Source organism: Prionailurus bengalensis, chromosome A3 (genome assembly GCF_016509475.1).
Source record: "Prionailurus bengalensis isolate Pbe53 chromosome A3, Fcat_Pben_1.1_paternal_pri, whole genome shotgun sequence".
Taxonomy (NCBI): Eukaryota; Metazoa; Chordata; class Mammalia; order Carnivora; family Felidae; genus Prionailurus; species Prionailurus bengalensis.
This window is the reverse complement of record NC_057354.1, coordinates 114,049,613-114,067,877: the sequence shown is the minus strand read 5'-3', so window position 1 is coordinate 114,067,877 and position 18,265 is coordinate 114,049,613. Positions and strand designations below refer to the sequence as shown.

The following is an 18,265-nucleotide window of genomic DNA, read 5'->3' as shown; positions in this document are numbered from 1 at the left end:
ATACTTTTGATCATAGAATTTAGGTCTTTGTTCAGTTCTGGAAAATTCTCAACTATTATCTTTTCGAATATTGTGTCCTGACATTTTCTGCATCTATCGTTTACTCTGCCATGTCTATCAAATGTATATTTGAACCTTACATCTCATTCTCTCTTCTCTTTATTACTGTTTTATTTTTTAATCTGAATTCCATGTAGATTTCTCACTGTTGTCTTCCAGTTAGTTCATCAGTTCTCTCTTTGTGTACATTCTAGTTTTTTGTCAGCTATTGAGGGTTTTTTAAATTTGTTTTAATGTCTCTTTCAATTCCAAATTTCCAGTTGCTTTTTATTTACATCTCCCTTTCCTTGTTGCATTTCTACCTGTTTTGTTTTGCAATTTCTTGCTCCTTTTAAATTAAAGAAAATTTGTAGGCCAATTTGAGGTGGTTTGAGGTTGTTTGGGTCTCAAATTCTGTCTACTAACATGAATGACTAAGGACTGACAGAAAGTCCACATTAACATTTTATACATTAAGTTACATAGTTTATTTAGGTATGATTATTCATTATTATTCTTTTTAAAATCTGGTCTTTAATAGAGTAAAAGCTTTTAGGACTTTACAAGAAGCCCTCAAGTGCAACTATGAACATTGGCAAATCTGGGAAAACTACATTCTCACTAGCACTGATGTTGGGGAATTTTCAGAAGCCATTAAAGCTTATCACCGGCTCTTGGACTTACGAGACAAATACAAAGATGTTCAGGTAAGACATTCATATTTTGACTTTTCAACTTGTGATTGATGTTAATGCTTGATTATATGATTGTGATATTGACTAAATATGTATTTGGTTTTGGTTCTGGTTTCTGGCACAGAGCTCCAAAAACCTTTGGAATTTCCTAAGTGATGACAGCCATAAAGGTGTCTTTTGTTGAGTTAATGAGGTGACTTTTGGAAAGCACCTTAAGGATGGGGTTGGTTGCCAGGGAGTCAGTCATGTGATTAGAGGGTTGGGACTTTTAGTCCCATAACCTCCATTCCCCCTTTCTCCATGACCTCCTAGGAGGGAAGAGGGTTTGGAGATTGAACTCAATCACCAATGGCCAGTGATTTAATCAATTTGTCTTTGTGATTAAGTTCCTGTAAAAACTCAGAAGTATATGGTTTGAAGAGCTTCTGGCTTGGTGAACACATGGAGGTGCAGGGAGAATGGTACACCCTGAGAGAGCATGGAAGCACTATGCCTTTTCCCACATATTTTGCCCTACGTACCTCTTCCATCTGGCTGTTTCTGAGTTACATCTTTTCAAAATAAACCAGTAACCTAGTAAGTAAAATGTTTCTTGGAGTTCTTTGAACTGCTCTAACAAACTAACCCAACCCAAGGAGGGCATTGTTGAAACCACTTACAAAGCACAGGTGATGACCGAGACTTGGAACTGGCATTGGAGGTGGGGAGCAGGAGGGGTCGGCGCTTGTAAAGGACTCAGACCTCAATCTGTGGGATCTGCTGTTCTCTCCAGGTAGATCGTGTCAGAATTGAGTTTGTAGTGTGGGGAACTCCCCGGCCTACACGCATGTGTGCACATGTGCGTGCATGTGCGCACGTACGCACACACGTCAGGATTGGTGACCAGAATCATCTGAATGATATAAACTGTTTCCTTGGCTATACATAGGAAAATTGTGTTGAACACATGTAACGTATAAAACGAGTGTTTTTTCTCTAGCTGAATATTCTTCATTACGTATTCTGGCATTCCAGTGTCAAATATGTTTGTTCAGTCAGACTGAATGTTACCGTGACTCAGTTAAGGAAATCTGTTATGTGGTTTATGTATATACAGTGGGCTTGCAGAAATGAAATAGAATGATGTTTGTGTGATTTACTGCTTTGGTTATCTCAGTGTAATAGCTGGAGCAAGTCCCATTCTCATTTGTTCCCTCATTGGACAAGCATTTACTGCCCACTTGCAGATGTTTTGAACAATATAGAAATGAAGCCTAACATTTTCTTTGCAGTGTTTAGTGAAATTGTCCTCTTGGTGAGATGCAGTCAGAATGGTTGACTCTAACACTGTACAAAAAACACTAGATCCTTTCAGAAAATATGGGAAACTTGAAGCCACTGGGTTTGTCACCCAGCAGGATGACATATACAAGATCTTGTGGTTTAATTGTAGGTCAAGACTGTATAAAGACAGGGCTGTGCAGGAGCCTGTAGGTTACAAAGTCAGGGGGCTTGAAAATACAACACTTTGCATGAATCAGTACATGCTATTTAAAATGTTGATGGGGCGCCTGGGTGGCGCAGTCGGTTAAGCGTCCGACTTCAGCCAGGTCACGATCTCGCGGTCCGGGAGTTCAAGCCCCGAGTCAGGCTCTGGGCTGATGGCTCGGAGCCTGGAGCCTGTTTCCGATTCTGTGTCTCCCTCTCTCTCTGCCCCTCCCCCGTTCATGCTCTGTCTCTCTCTGTCCCAAAAATAAATAAACTTAAAAAAAAAAAAATTTTAAATGTTGCAGCTGGAATTATGAAAAAACCAGAAGTAACTTGTAATGTGTGATAATATCTCTCTATTTTTATGACCTATTATCTGTACTCCAGCTGTTCTGAAATTTACCTTATACGGGCCCTGTCTTATAGCCCCAGCCCTTGATGTATGCATGGTCTCGCAAGCTCAGCCAAGTTCCTTTAAGGCTCAGGTTCTAGGCCATTCACTTGAAAGGTCTTTTGGCTTTGAGTAGAAACATACCTACTTCCAGGATGTATGTCAACCCCTTTGAAATAGTTTTCTTCTTCTTACACTTTTTTTTGTCCTTGCTAAATATTGTACACTGACCTTCCATTATAGAAAGAAGGGACTTGAATTTTATGGATCAACTGAAATGTGAATGGAGGCATGGCAGAATGTTCCATCCTGGAGAGGAATGGAGCCCTAGCAAATCTGTTTGCATGGTTTCCTGGCAGCCTGATATGTGTCCTGTTGACAGAGCTGACATTCTCTGTTGAGGCACCTCTTTTTCTTCTACACTTAGCCTGTTGATAAAGGGCACCGATGAGGCTGTGAACAGATCTCGGTATGTCACCAAACCACTGGGATGGGGCAGAGATTCCAAAGTACTTATTTCTGGTTTACTTCAACTGTAATTTTTTCAAAGATCTTTCTTCACTAGAAAGCATTCTGTAAGCTGTTCCTAAAATCTCAGGGAGAAGGTAAATAATTTACATTGGTATTTCATTCCAATTTATACTTGAAATAAATTCTGTGTGTTTTTCTTTCACATTTAAAAAATGTGCATCAAAAAAAAATAAATAATAAAAAATGTGCATCAAACATTCAAATCCAACACTCCTCATTTAGACACCACCGCTGGCTCAATTCCAGCATTCTTTAGAATTACAAACTGTCAGAGCAGGAAGGGCCTGTAGAGCAGTCCCGTGGGCTCGGTGGGATAAACCACCATGGGTTGGAAAGGAGCGTGAAGCCCCGCTCCTGCCTGGACCAGAAGGGTTGCTTCTCCGGTTGTCAACCTGCTCTCCTGTCCTGCTGCTGTTGCTGCTGGAGATGTCACGTCTCCCTGAATTGTCTTAGAATTGGCTCCTTGGCCAGTCCAATGCCATTAATCTTCCATCACGTGCCTCCAACTTCTAACTGATCTGCTTTTCTTTTGGATGCAAGTGGGATTTCCCTTCCAAATCCATATTTTACTCATGGCAATCCTTCATATCTGCTAAGGATTGTAGTAATTGACTTACCAGACTGGCTTTTTGGATTTTCCCGAGAAAATCCTGATCACTCTTCTATGCTCAGCACCCTTGGAGTTGGTTTTATGTAAGGAGCCCAACTGGCTAGGTCTAGGCCGGTCTCCTTCTGTGAGAGATGGACCTGGGTGGGTTATGGTACCTAAGCATTGAAGTGAGGGGTACTTTTCTCTTTTATCTCTCACTTATTTTCCTGTGCTTCCCAAGGCACATAAAGCAGGTCAGAGTGGGACTGGTAGAGGAATAATAACTAACCTTTATTGGGGGCTTATTGTCAGACACCTTCGAAGCACTTGACATGGATTAACTCAGTTCTCAGCACAGCCTTATGGGGTAGTTTTGTGTGTTGGACTTTGCAACATACGTATGTGTCTTCCCCCTTGTTTTAAGGGAACTAATGATAATCAAACAAAATAACTGTTCAAAAATTGTTCTTGAAAGCTGTTACTTCCACCTCATAAAGAGTTATCGAGTCATCAGGATATTGCTGATTTTCGTTGACTTAGGTGTATCAGTATGCCAGATTGTCTAGCTCTCCCGTCCCTGGCAGGCCTGTATTCCGAAAGAAAGGTAAGACAAAAATGAAACAGTTGCTTTACTGAAGATAACGGTGTAGAGTAAAGTAGGTTCAGCCTTGATCATTCCAGTCTCCTGCAATTAAATTAGCCAGAAACGTGCTGGAGAATCTTACTTACGTTTTTCTTCTGTCCCTACGGTTCCTCTACGACTCCTAGCCTAGGAGTGTCCTTCTCTCTTCTCTCTTGGGAGGGAAAAAATTCTTGCACATGTCTAGAGTAATACTGCTGTATTTGAGTATGGGTAACAGTGTGGGGAGAGAGGTGACATTTAGAATAATATACTGGTAGTCACAGTAGCAAATACCAAGGAGTAAACTGGCAAAAATAATCTGAGTTTAGTTAGTCAGTTCTGAAGATAAAACTTTCAGTTGTTGATTTGGCTTGTTGTATACTGAATCCAGTTCATTGGAATTGTAAGAACACATGCTCATAAATCTTTCGGGAACCTCCTGTAAGAAAGAATAAAGAGACTCACATAATAGTTTTTTATTCTGGGGAATTCTGGGCAATTCTCAGTCAATACCATTCATTTTGAAGTAAAAATGTATTCTTAAGTTTTTACTGAAGAATTAAAGAAACAAAGCTTAATGTATAACAAAGGATTACTTTTTCCCCCCTTCGATTTAACTAGCCTCAATTCTGAATGCGTAGAGATACATTTTGAGCATTTTTCAGAAAAGGAAAAAAAAGTCTTAAAACAAAAAAAACCTGAAACTTTTCCTGACACGAATTGAGATGCTTTAAAAAAAATTTTTTTTTTAAATTTTTATTTATTTTGGAGAGACAGATCAAGATAGAGTGTGAGCAGGGGAGGGGCAGAGAGAGAGGGAAACACAGAATCTGCAGCAGGTTCCAGGCTCTGAGCTGTCAGCACAGAGCCTGATGCAGGGCTTGAACTCACGAACCATGAGATCATGACCTGAGCCAAAGTCAGCCACTTAACTGATGGAGCCACCCGGTCACCTGTGAGATGCTTTGATTGAACTTTTATCTTAGATTTTTCAAACATATTTTGGTGATCGTGGAGCTTTTCACTCCTTCCAGCAAATCTAATTATTAGGAATTTGTACCCATGGAAAAATCATGTTCTGATTTTCATTTAAAATATTCTAATCCTGAATTTAAGTGAAAATCTTTTGGCTTTCTGGAGAAAATTATTAGCATTTAGTTTAAATTTATGGCCAGCTAAACAACAAGGCAAGGATATGGAGAAAAAGGACCCCTCGTGCACTGTTGGTGGGAATGCAAACTGGTGCAGCCATGTGGAAAACAGTATGGAGGTTCTTCAAAAAAGTTTAAAAAAAGAGGGGCGCCTGGGTGGCTCAGTCGGTTAAGCGTCTGACTTCAGCTCAGGGCACGATCTCGCGGTACGTGGGTTTGAGCCCCGCGCTGAGCTGTGTGCTGACAGCTCAGAGCTTGGAGCCTGCGTCAGATTCTGTGTCTCCCCCTTTCTTTGACCCTCCCCTGCTCGCACTCTGTCTCTCTCTCTCAAAAATAAATAAACATAAAAAAAAAGTTTAAAAAACTAGCCTACGATCCAGTTATCACACTACCAGGTATTTACCCTAAGAATACGAAAATGCTGATTTGAATGGATACATGCTGCAATGTTTATTGCAACGTTATTTACAACAGCTAAATTATGGAAGCAACCCAAGTGTCCATCAATAGATGAATGGGTAAAGAAGATGTGGTGTATATATATATAGAATGGAGTACTACTCAGCCATAAAAAGAATGAAATCTTGCCATTTGCAGCAACGTGGATGGAGCTAGAATGTATTATGCTAAGTGAAACAAGCCAGTCACAGAAAGACAAATACCGCATGATTTCACTCATTGTTCACAAAACAACTGAACAAAGGGAAAAAAGAGAGACAAATAAAAAAACACTCTTACCTATAGAGAACGAACCAATGGTTAGGAGAGGTGAGGTGGGTGGGAGGATGGGTGAAATAGAGGAAGGGGATTAAGAGCACACTTATCCGTGATGAGCACTGTAACATATGAGGCTGTTGAATCATTGTATTGTACACCTGAAACTGTGTAACACTGTATGTTAATCACACTGGAATTAAAGTAAGTTTTAAATAATTTGAGGCCAGCTGATATTTTATCTCTTTTCCTCTAATTCTTCCTTTGTTCCTCAAATTCAGAATATGAAACACAACTCCTAATGTACAGTAGTATTTCATCTGTATATGAATATTTCAATGAGTTTGAAATTAGTTTCTATAAAAGTTCAGTGTTTTTAGAAACAATTAATGGCAGCTTTGGGCTTCCTGAGACTTCCCTCCTGTAGCCCCACTGCCACACACAGGAGCACCAAGAACCATGCATATTGTGAGAAATATTGCTCGTAAACAAAGCGCTTTGAGTTTTTATTCTTATTTTTTTTAATGTTTATTTAGGGGCGCCTGGGTGGCGCAGTCGGTTAAGCGTCCGACTTCAGCCAGGTCACGATCTCTCCGTCCGGGAGTTCGAGCCCCGCGTCGGGCTCTGGGCTGATGGCTCAGAGCCTGGAGCCTGTTTCCGATTCTGTGTCTCCCTCTCTCTCTGCCCCTCCCCCGTTCATGCTCAGTCTCTCTCTGTCCCAAAAATAAAAAAAATAAAAAACGTTGAAAAAAAAATAAAATAAATGTTTATTTAATTTAGAGAGAGAGAGCATGTGCTTGTGCACACTTGGGCAGGGGAGGGGCAGAGAGATTGAGGGAGACAGAGACTCCCAAGCAGGCTCTACTCTCTCAGCGCCAAGTCTGATGCAGGGTTTGATTCCCGTGACCATGAGATCATGACGTGAGCCGAAATCAAGATTCAGACGCTTAACAAACTGAGCCACCCAGCCACCCCTAAAGAAAGCACTTTGAATAATATTTTTGAAGATGTCAGATCTTAAGGCTGTTAGCTTAATTTTTACATTTGGATTTGGAGCCATATTCTTGAGAACATAACATCTAGATATAAGGAGCAACTTGCTCAGGTCAGATTATCATCTGTAGCACTTTATAATGGAGAAATAGCCACAGTGAGATAATGTGTCAGGACCTGTTAATAGCTTTCCTTAGAAGTGCCTTGGAGTGCTGCTGGCAATGTTCATTGTCTGGCAGGTGTGGGTAGAATCACTCTGTAGTGATGTAATCATCATGGAAGGAAAGTTTTGATGGCTAGTGATGGGCTCAGTCATATTTAGCTTCATAGAATATTTCTGACTGTCATCATGCTTTATTACAACCAGTCAGCGTGGACCACGACAATTGATAGATTGTCTGGAATATTTTTATCTTGGCAAAAAAATTTTACTTGTTTTGACTCTGCAAGTTGGTAACAGGTGTCTTTCAAAAAAACTCTGATATTCTTATGTTTGACACTACTTGACCTTATTCTATTTTAGTTTGCTTTAAAACTTTTTTATTTTTTTCTATTTCTTTGTAAATGTGACTTGTCATTTAAACTGTTTCTGTTGCATATGTGTGTTCATGTGTAAATTTATACTCCTTTTAATACAGACACAGGGTAAGTTAGCTGCAAATTATTCTGTATTTTTCACTGTTTGTAATAAATGAAGGAGTTGTATCTGTATCTTTTCTCCTTTTTCTCTCTGTGCCCTAATTTTGACTAATGCATAAAGTAGTAAAACTTAGGAATGCGTTTCTATCAGAGTACATATTTATATTCATGTATTTTGAATATATATTTTTAGTTACCATAAAGCAAAATTTCATATTCCTGCATAATTAGTCTCTTTTCAGTTTTCCAGGTATTTATTATTGTAAATAATGCCATCAGTACCCTTGTAGATAAAGCCTTGTGTATAGCCATACTTCTTTCCTCAGGGTAAATTCTAATGTTGATTTATTAGTTTTTTCTTTTTTCTTTTTTCTCCTCCTCTTTCTCCTTCTCTTCCTCCTCCTCCTTTTTTGACGACTGGGCCAATCATTTGGGAAAAGAATTTAAGTATTGCAGTATTACACCCCACTTGCTATTTATAAATGGAAGAGGAAGGGATTAACATATACTAAGTGCTTGCTATGTTTCTGGCACTTAACATGGGTTATCTGTTATAGGGCACTCAATATTTGAGGTGGATACTAAATATTTCCCATTTTACAGTGGATGAATATGAAACACAGGGAAGTTACATAAGTTGACCAGTCATGTAGCTAGTAGGATCCAAAGACAGGAATCACATTTAGGTATGCCTGTTTTTCTCCTTTGTGTCATATCTTGAAGTCTATGGGATGTCTTATGTTAAAAAACACATTTCCACATTATATTAGTGAGTATGTGAACTATACAGAACAAAGTTTTTTTAAATTGGGGTATAATTTACATGTATTAAAATTTACAGATCTTGGGTGTTAGTTGATGCATTTGGATCATTTATATGTTCTTACATAACCACCACCCAAAACAGGTGTGGAACATTTTCGTCACCACAGATGTCCTTTTATGTCCCTTTCTAGTCAATTGTACCACCACCCTTTCCCCCCAAGCCAGGCAACTGCTTTCTGATTTCTGCAGCATGGTTCAATTTTGCTTTTTCTCAAATGTCAGATACAGAGAATCATGTACTGTGTGTTCTTGTATACTGATGTTCTTTGTGTGGATTTCCGTGTGGTGTTTTCTTTGGGAAGGGGGGAGGTGATGTTGATGTGCAGTGGGGCAGCTGGCCAGCCAAACAAATCCTGCAGCGAGTGGTGGCTAGGTATTACCTGAGAGAAAAGAGGGGAGGGAATGGATATATTTTGTACAAATTATATCTGTAAAGTAGGTCTTATCTCCCCTTGCTTGCTGAGGTATCTGAGGCTCTGTAAGGTAAGCTAATAAGGCTGGTGTTTCTAACTAACAAGTGGTAGGAAAGCCAAGACTTGAAGCTTAAAGTCTGGCCTATTTAACCTCAAGCCTGTGCATGCCTTTTCCACACTCTTAAGACTTTTTTTTTTTTTTTCCCTGAAGAAGGGGGGAAAAAAAAACACCACCAAATATTAAACTGCCTACCTCACTGTGATAACTGAGGCTTGGGGAAGCCAAGGGTCAGGGTTATCAGGCCAGGAAACAGAGCAAGTTCTTTAAAGAGCTCCCAAGTGGAGCAGGGAGGTAGCCAAGCTGGGAGGTGGAAAATGGCTTCATTCCTGGCCTGGAGCCCTCCTGGACTGAAGGCAATCCCATTCCTTCCTGCTTTGAAGACCTCCAGCACTCAAAAGCCCAACACCTTGTACTCTCAGCCAAGGTTTTGGTGAGACCTGGCCAAGGACTCCAAGGCTAGTGTTGGAGAAAGGGATAGTCAGGCTTTTCTCTTTGTGGGGATTCTTCAGCGTGTACATTGGAATCACTGTTCTTCCATGTGAGGAAGCGGGAACTTTCTTCAGGGACTGGAGATGGCTCCCCAATTCATTCTCTGCTTGCTGCATCCCCTAGGCATGTTCTGGGATGGAGGTGAGAAAGAGGCCTAGGAGAGAGAATGAGATGGAAGTTCCATATCACCTAAATGGATGAGAGATGTGGGCGAGGGCTTAAGAGGTCATTGTGGGGCATCTGTGGTGTGGCATTGGTTTGGGTAGGATGTGAGGAGCTACAGGGCTGTTTATATTGATGAAAATGAAATCCTTCTAAGCATCCAGGCTTAAACAATATACATAGATTATTTTATGATACACCAAATGAATTCCAAATGGACTAACTATACGCACAATATTTTTTCATCTCATAAAAAAATCAGGAAAAGAAGTGGATACTTCCCAAATTTTCTGAACTTTAAAGCAATAAAAGAAAACTTGAATTTTTATGACTACATTTTAAAAGTATGTGACAGAATATTTGTAACAAATAGGAAAGATAAAAAGCTAATAATACCCTTATTATATGAAGAGTTAACATCTGCCACAGGAATGAAATGTGACAGAACAGAGAATTCAGAAACAGACTCAAGTAAGTATGAGAATTTAGTCCATGATAAAGATGACATTTTTAAAATCTGTGGGATAAAAATAGAATTTTCAATATGTATTGGAACGGTTGGCCAAGCGTTTGGGACCCAAACCAAAGCTCTGCTTCACTGCTTAAACCAAAATAAATTCAAATGGATAAAATATTTAGATTGAAATGCCTCGAGAAACAGGATTACATTGTAGATGAGAGCATAGATTCTGGCGTTAGACCGTCTGGGCCTGCAGCCTGCCTCCGCCAATCACTGACCATGTGACCTTGGGGGAGTTAATCACTTTCTGTTCCACTGTCATGAGAGGGGGATTGTTGTGAGGATTGAGTAAGTTAATATACATAAAGGGTTTGGGACGGTGCTTGGCGCACGCAGGTGTTATTAAGTGTAGCTGCCGTCATCGTCAGCATCATCATCAAAGAAGTCAAAACCATAAAGGCACTAAAAGAAGTTATGGTAAATATTTTATAGGCATAGGGTTGGAGACACTATTTTTGATCATGACACAAACACCATTATCCAGTGAGGAAAAGTTCGAGAGATTTGGTACTTGAAGCTTCTACACCTGGGGAAAGAACGCCGTCTGAGTGGGGTGCTAGAGGTCACTGTCCCTAGAAGGGGCGGCCATTCGTGTAGTGCCTCCTGAACTGAAACTGGAAGATGACTAGTAGAAACTGGGTGGGTGTGCTGGGGAGACACTGTCTCAATGATCTCAGAGTCATCTGGGTCTTTCTACTTAAGACTGCTGGATTTGTAGCCTGTGGCCACTGTAACAAACCACCCCAAACTTGGCGTCTTCAAACAAGAGAAATGTATCCTCGCCATTCAGTTCTGGAGGCTAGAAGTGTGAAATCAGGATGTTGGCGAGGCCGTGACCCACGTAAGGCCGTGGGGGACAGTCCTTCTGTGCTTCCTCTGGCTGCTGGGGGCTCCTGGCGCCTCCTGGGATTGTGGTGGCATCGCTCCCGTCTCTCCGTCTTCACTTACCTCTGCACCACCTTTTCTGTGTGTCCTCTCCTCTTCTTAAAAGAACTGTGGTCATTGGATTTAGGGCACACCTACTCTGGTATAACCTCTTCTTTTTTTTTTTTTTTTTAAACCCGAACCCGGATAAAACCTCATCATAACTGATTATGTCTGCAAAGACCCTGTTTCCAAATCAGGTCCCATTGTGAAGTTCTGTTTAGACATGAATTCAGGGAGGACACAAATTTACCACAGCTGACCTGCCCCGACTGTTAACATTCCTTTTCAGAGAGAAAGCAGTGCCTTTGAGTTTCGGAAAGATAGGGGGGTGCACCCAACACATACCTCGTTGGTTAGCTGTACTGATAGCAGAAGTGCCGTGCACAGACACACAGCAAGGGAAGGCCAGAGAGTCCACACTGATCATATGAAGGCCTTGCCTTTAGCAAACAGTGCCAGCTGTCCGAACATCTGGAAGTGACAAAAGAGATAGTAAGGATAGGGAGGGAACTCCCTATAGGAAACTAATAAAGCTTTTCAAATAGCTCTTAGTCGTATGCAATATTGACAGAAAAGACTGGAATCCCATGCCATGGTGGACAAAAATAGGATTTCTCTTATTTTTAAGTTGTCCGAGTCTAGTATAGTTAATACACAGCGTTATGTTAGTTTCAGGCGTACAATATAGTGACTCAGCACTTCCCTACATCACCCAGTGCTCATCATACCAAGTGCCCTCCTTGAACCCCACTGCCTATTTCACGCATCCCCCCACCCATGTCTCCTGTGGTAACTGCCAGTTTGTTCTCTGTAGTTAAGAGTCTTGGTTTCTCTCTCTCTGTCTCTCTCTCACAAACTAGGATTTCTAAGAAGGATCCATTGTTAAGCTTCAGGAGATCGTGATATGAACCACCTCAAACTTGGTGTCTTCAAACACTTCAGCACTGTGAAAAAGACGTGTGTGTGGGCATGTGCATATTTTGGAAAGAGGCTTCCAAAGTCTCATTAGATCCACATGGGTATCCAGAATCCCAAGAAAGTAAACACAGACTAAAAGTATCTAGTGAAGAGGTAGACTGTTAGGATTTGTTTTCAGATAAAAAGTCTTGTTGGCCCTGTTAAGTTGTGTTACATTACAAATGGGAAAATACTACTGAATGCATGTATCTGTTGCTCTAATTTTTGCACGTTCACAATGTCGGCCAACACATTCACATTCCAAGCACACTCACTTTCTCCCCACTCCCCACACAGTTTCTCTTTGGCTCCTTAGCTAGGGAGAAGCATCTTCCCACATGGCCCCACTTCCCCGCTGCCAGCCTCTTTGGAGCCCATGCAGGTTAGGCTTTATCTCCCCCAGGCTACTGAGCCCTGCTGTTGTCAGGTCCGTTCTGAGCCCTGCTGTTGTCAGGTCCGTTCGTCCTAACACTTCCTGGGGACACTTGTCAGGCCTCAGGTTCTTCAGCCTGTCAGCAGTGTTTACTGCCACAGATCTCACTCCCTCCTCGAAACGCGTCCTTTGCGTGGTTTCCAGAATTTTACAATTCTTACCTTACTAGCTGTGGCTTCTCCATCTCATCTCCACACTTCCCTTCTCTGTGGCAGCCGCTCCAGGCCCATTCCTCACCCTGTTCTCTTCCCCACTTATGCTACTACCCCTGGCGTCTCACCATCACCTTGGTTTTCCTTCTTCCCTTTCTAAGGCGATATATATAATGAAAACAAGGTAAAAAGTTTTCTCCCACATGACCCTTTAATTCTTTCTCACGGAAGCTCTTCGTTTTATTTCGTTATGGTTGCACTTTTCAGATGTCTTCATTTTTTTCCTGTTGGCTCACACTCCCCTGGTGATGCCGGCTTTGCATGGGTAATGTGTGCTGGTGGGAGGGGTTCACGCAAGCCCAGGACCTAAGGGGTGCCCTTTCTTGTGAGTCTGGGTCCTAGGGGGAGTCTCACCCCTTGGGTACACCTCACCACCGCCCCCTCCCACCACCACCAGGTAGCCTGGCTCCTCAGGAAACCTCCCTTTTCTCTGCCAGGTGCTGCTTTCTCCTCGTGCCCGTGTTCCTGAGTAGCCCTCTAACTTCAGAAAGTGTGGGGTCAGCCAGGCCGCTGGGGCCTGTTGCTTTCCACTTCCCACTGGCCGGGCCCTCTGCCCTGCTGTACCCACAGGTCTCTGGCTTGCCCTGGGCTGGCTTGGAGAGCACTCACCTGTGAATGTTGGTGCCTGGCACTCTTCTGCCCTTGGCTGCCCTTCTCCCCCATACCGGGACCAGCCAGTTGCTGTCTCCCATGGTTTCTCACGTATTTGCTATTTCCACCTCAGATTCATCATCTTTCTCCTTTCTCAAGCGATGTATGGACTTGGGGTTCAGAAGGAGGAGCTAGCCATGGGTTAGCTTGTGAGCTATGTAATTTCCAAAATGATCAACAGTAAAGCTGTTTTCATATTGGAAAAAAATGAGTTCAGCACAAATTAAGAAAATGTTTAAATATCTTTCAAAGGAACTATGTTTTGGGAATGCAAGCTGGTGCAGCCACTCTGGAAAACAGTATGGAGGTTCCTCAAAAAACTAAAAATAGAACTACCCTACGACCCAGCAATTGCACTACTAGGCATTTATCCACAGGATACAAGTGTGCTGTTTCGAAGGGACACATGCACCCCCATGTTTATAGCAGCACTATCAACAATAGCCAAAGTATGGAAAAAGCCCAAATGTCCATCGATGGATGAATGGATACAGAAGACATGGTATATAAATACACACACACACACACACACACACACACACACACACACAATGGAGTATTACTGGGCAATCAAAAAGAAGGAAATCTTGCCATTTGCAACTACATGGATGGAACTGGAGGGTATTATGCTAAGTGAAATTAGTCAGAGAAAGACAAAAATCCTATGACTTCACTCATAGGAGGACTTTAAGAGACAAAACAGATGAACATAAGGGAAGGGAAACAAAAATAATATAAAAACAGGGAGGGGGACAAAACAGAAGAGACTCATAATTATGGAGAACAGACAGAGGTTTTCTGGAGGGGTTGTGGGAGGTGGGATGGGCTAAATGGGTAAGGGGCACTAAGGAATCTACTCCTGAAATCATTGTTGCACTCTATGCTAACTAATTTGGATGTAAATTTAAAAAAAAAGGAACTATGTTTACGTAGCAAACATTTGGAAAGAGATTTAAGTTCACTAATAATAAAAGAAATAGCATTCATTGTAATAGCTGCATATGCCTTTAGCAGAACAAAATATCAGAGATTTAAAAAGTAATTAATACAGCCAGTGCTGGTAATGCACAGTGAAATGATGCATTTTCATGTACTACCGATAGGCATCTAATTTGATTTAGCCCTTTTAGAAAGTATCACACCTCCAGATTCTTAAAATGTTTATTCCCTTGATTCCATAATTCTGTTCCTGGAATTCTTTTTTTTTTTTTTTTCTTTTTTAAAGATTTTTTTTTATTTTTTTCAGTAATCTCTACCCCCAATGTTGGGCTTAAACTCCCAACCCCAAGATCCAGAATCACAGGCTCCACTGACTGAGCCAGCCAGGCACCCCTGTTCCTGGAATTCTAACCTAAGGAAAGTTTCAGTGTGGAAAAAAACTTTGGGCACAAAAGATAGGCATTGAAGTGTTACTTATAGTAATAAAAACAACACTGGCAGCCATGGAAGCAGTGTATTTATCTGACTACAGGGAAATTGTTAAATAGACTACAGTCTGTCAACCCAATGGAATATTTTGAATCTGTTAAAATAATCTATTTTAAAGATTATATGAAAACAAAAAAATACTATGACATAATGTCAAGCAAAACAGGTAAGAGAAGACAGTTTACATAGTATTAAAAAATTTACACATAGCAAAAAAATTAGAAGAAACTCACTACAATGTTAGTAATACTTGTATTTGGGAATTTTATTTTCCCTTTTTATTTTTTATTGGCTCTGATGTCTTGAGGAAAAAAAACAATAAAAAATAAAATTACAAAAACCTGTTTGGTTTTGGTTGATTCAAGATTTGGCAAAGAAGCGGTGCCTGGGTGACTCAGTTAAGTGTCCAACTTCGGCTCAGGTCACGATCTCATGGTTCATGGGTTCAAGCCCCACATTGGGCTCTGTGCTGACAGCTCAGAGCCTGGAGCCTGCTTCGAGTTCTGTGTCTCCCTGTCTCTGCTCCTCCCTCACTCATGCTCTCTCTCTGTCTCTCTCTCTCTCTCAATAAATAAATAGATAGATAGATAGATAGATAGATAGATAGATAGATAGATAGATTTGGGGAAGAAATGATAATGAAATGATCAAAGTTACTGGTATACATATTTCATAAAAAATAAATTTTTCTGGTGTAAAACTATTTCTTATTAGAAAGGAGGAAATAACAGAGGAGTAAGGATCTGTGCTTTGTAAATTAACACAGCGAATGCTTGACAGCAGGATCCAGGACTTGGACTACGGGTTCACATCCAACGCCGCCTTCCCCAGCTGTGTGACCTTGGACAAGTTACTTGACTTCTCTGTGCTCCAGTTTCTTCATCTGCAGAGTGCAAATAACAAGGGGACCTTTGTAGAGGCTCTGGTTCTGACACATGCTCATATTCTTTCTCTGTCCCTCTCACATCTATATATGCAACTGTTATCTACCATTGTCATAGTCTTCTCCATCAAAGCTCAGGAGTCAACTGTGACTGGTGTTCAGGACCCCTCTCTGCACCTCACTTGCTAGGGGACGCAGAGAAAGTACATTTTGCCTCTCTTGCCTAAGTGTATTTGTAAAGTGGGGATAGTAAAGTGCCTGTGTCCTAGGATTGCTGTGAGACCCCAGTGAGATCAGGTTGGTCACATGCTTACCATGTAGTGATGCTCATAGCGGAGGCACTGGGGAGGTATTGAGAGCCGATGCCACGTCATAGATTCCGTTTTTCTTTAGGTCTGTTTTGAAGCATAAGGAAAGTCAGGGGCACATGGTGAGTGAGTTAACTGTGAGGGTTTTGCTGTCCACCTCTGATGTAGTAAGGAAGTTGAGGATCATTGATAATCCTAATCGTTTATAGGCTTATATTGCTTTATGGTTTCAAAACTGTTTACATGTGCGTTGACTCCTTGATACAACGATTCTGTGATGTCGTAGGTAGAAGGCCCGACCTCATTACCACTGTTCACCAGTGTTGTAGTCATACCCCCTTACTTTCGGCAGACTTTAGCAACTGATTCTGTATGCTTCCCCTTTATTCTAGATCTAGCCGGTCTTGAATACTTGGTGTTTTAGGTAGATGGTACTTCTAGTACTTTGGACATAAAGTTTTTTGTCCTTTTGTTTTCTCCATATGAGCACCCCACTCAAGTGGCCATATCTTGGATTCTGTTTCCCCAAGAATTGTTCCATCTCTAAATTCTTCAACTTCAATATTCTATTCTTCAGCTGCTTATTACATACTTAGTAATTCATTGTTTTAACCAGTTACTACTAATTTATTCCTAATAGTTACATTTTTATTTAGGTTACATTTACTTGTTTAACTTTTTTTTTTTCATTTTTGATTATGCAAAGGATTGTAATGCTGGTAAACATCATAGACTACCCAAGAGGAAATTTTATTGTTTGGTGATTCATTGAGTCAGAGAAGTTCTATTGTAGTAACCTTTGCTGCTTTTTTTTCTTTTTTAAGCTTATTTATTTGAGAGAGAATGAGGGAGAAGAGAGAGCAAGCATATGTGTGTGAGCAGGAGAGGGGCAGGGAGAGAGAGAATCCCAAGCAGGCTCCATGCTGTCAGCACAGAGCCTCATGTGGGACTCAAACCCATGAACTGTGAGATCATAACCTGAGCTGAAATGAAGAGTCAGACACTTAACCAACTGAGCCACCCAGGCGCCCCCTCTTCCTTTGCTTCTTTTAAGTTACAAATATTTACTTCTTTCCTTTCCTTTCTTCTTTTTTACACATAATTACTTTCTAAAGAAGAATTTAAATATGTGTTAAAAGTTACTGTTTTCGTAGTCAGTCTGTATAACTAGAATGCAGTTTTTCTCACTAATTAGTTTGAGGAAAATGGTGCTATTAGACAGTAAATTATAAAATTAATGTTTTTTAAAAAATAATTCTGTTATCACTCTAAGACTACTTTTTAAGATTATAAATTAACTCCATTTGTTAATGGAGTTTAATAACTCTTTTTTCCCTTTAGTGCATGGGACTTTCTTAATTACAGGAAATAACTTCTTATTTAATGTTTTATTAAAGTAGAGTATACATATAGAAAACTATACAGATCATAAGTAAACATAGGAATTTTCATGAAGGGAACACACTTGTGTCCCCAGCCCCTGGAGCATGAGTCAGATCATTGCCAGCTCTCCCAAAGCTGTCCCTGCCCCCTTTCAGTCACTAACCACCCCCTCCCCTGTGCCAAGAACATAAATTGAAAGTAAAATCTAATAAATGAATATTCATGTTGCCGTCATTTTTTGTTTCATCTTTTCCAATCTTTGAATGTGTTTATACTTGCCTTTTAAAAATTTTTTTTTATATGAAATTTATTGACAAATTGGTTTCCATACAACACCCAGTGCTCATCCCAAAAGGTGCCCTCCTCAATACCCATGCCTTTTCTGTTTTTAAATTAAAATTTTATTTTATAAAGATAACACAAACATGTACACAAGTTAAATAGTAGTAAAAGGCTTAAAACAAAATGTAGCAATTTCCTGCTCTACCCCTTTCTAGTCCTCAAGATCCTACTCCCTAAAGGAATGTATAGCATTTAGTATATACTGTATTTCTTTTCCCATTTGCACATTTCCAGATTTCATAGTATAAGTGTATGCTGCTGCTTTTTATTAACCAAATTTAGATATTATCTGTTGATTTCCTATTATAGTAAGCAAGGTCTTAACTCCCTTGTATCAGCATCTCTGCTACTTCTTTTATCTTCTTAATATATTTACATTAAATTTTTTTGGTTAAATGAATATTCTCTATTAACATTCTATGCTTTACATATAAAATTTA

At 40.4% G+C, this 18,265-nt stretch overlaps 1 protein-coding gene across 1 annotated transcript in view; it reads left to right on the top strand.

Annotated features, from left to right (window-relative positions):
• TTC27 (tetratricopeptide repeat domain 27) overlaps window positions 1-18,265 on the top strand; it is a 185,109-nt gene that overhangs the window by 153,182 nt on the left and 13,662 nt on the right. The window contains exon 16 of the mRNA XM_043553218.1: window positions 581-746. Within this exon, the coding sequence (XP_043409153.1) occupies window positions 581-746 (166 nt within the window). The remainder of the gene's footprint in view (window positions 1-580; window positions 747-18,265) is intronic.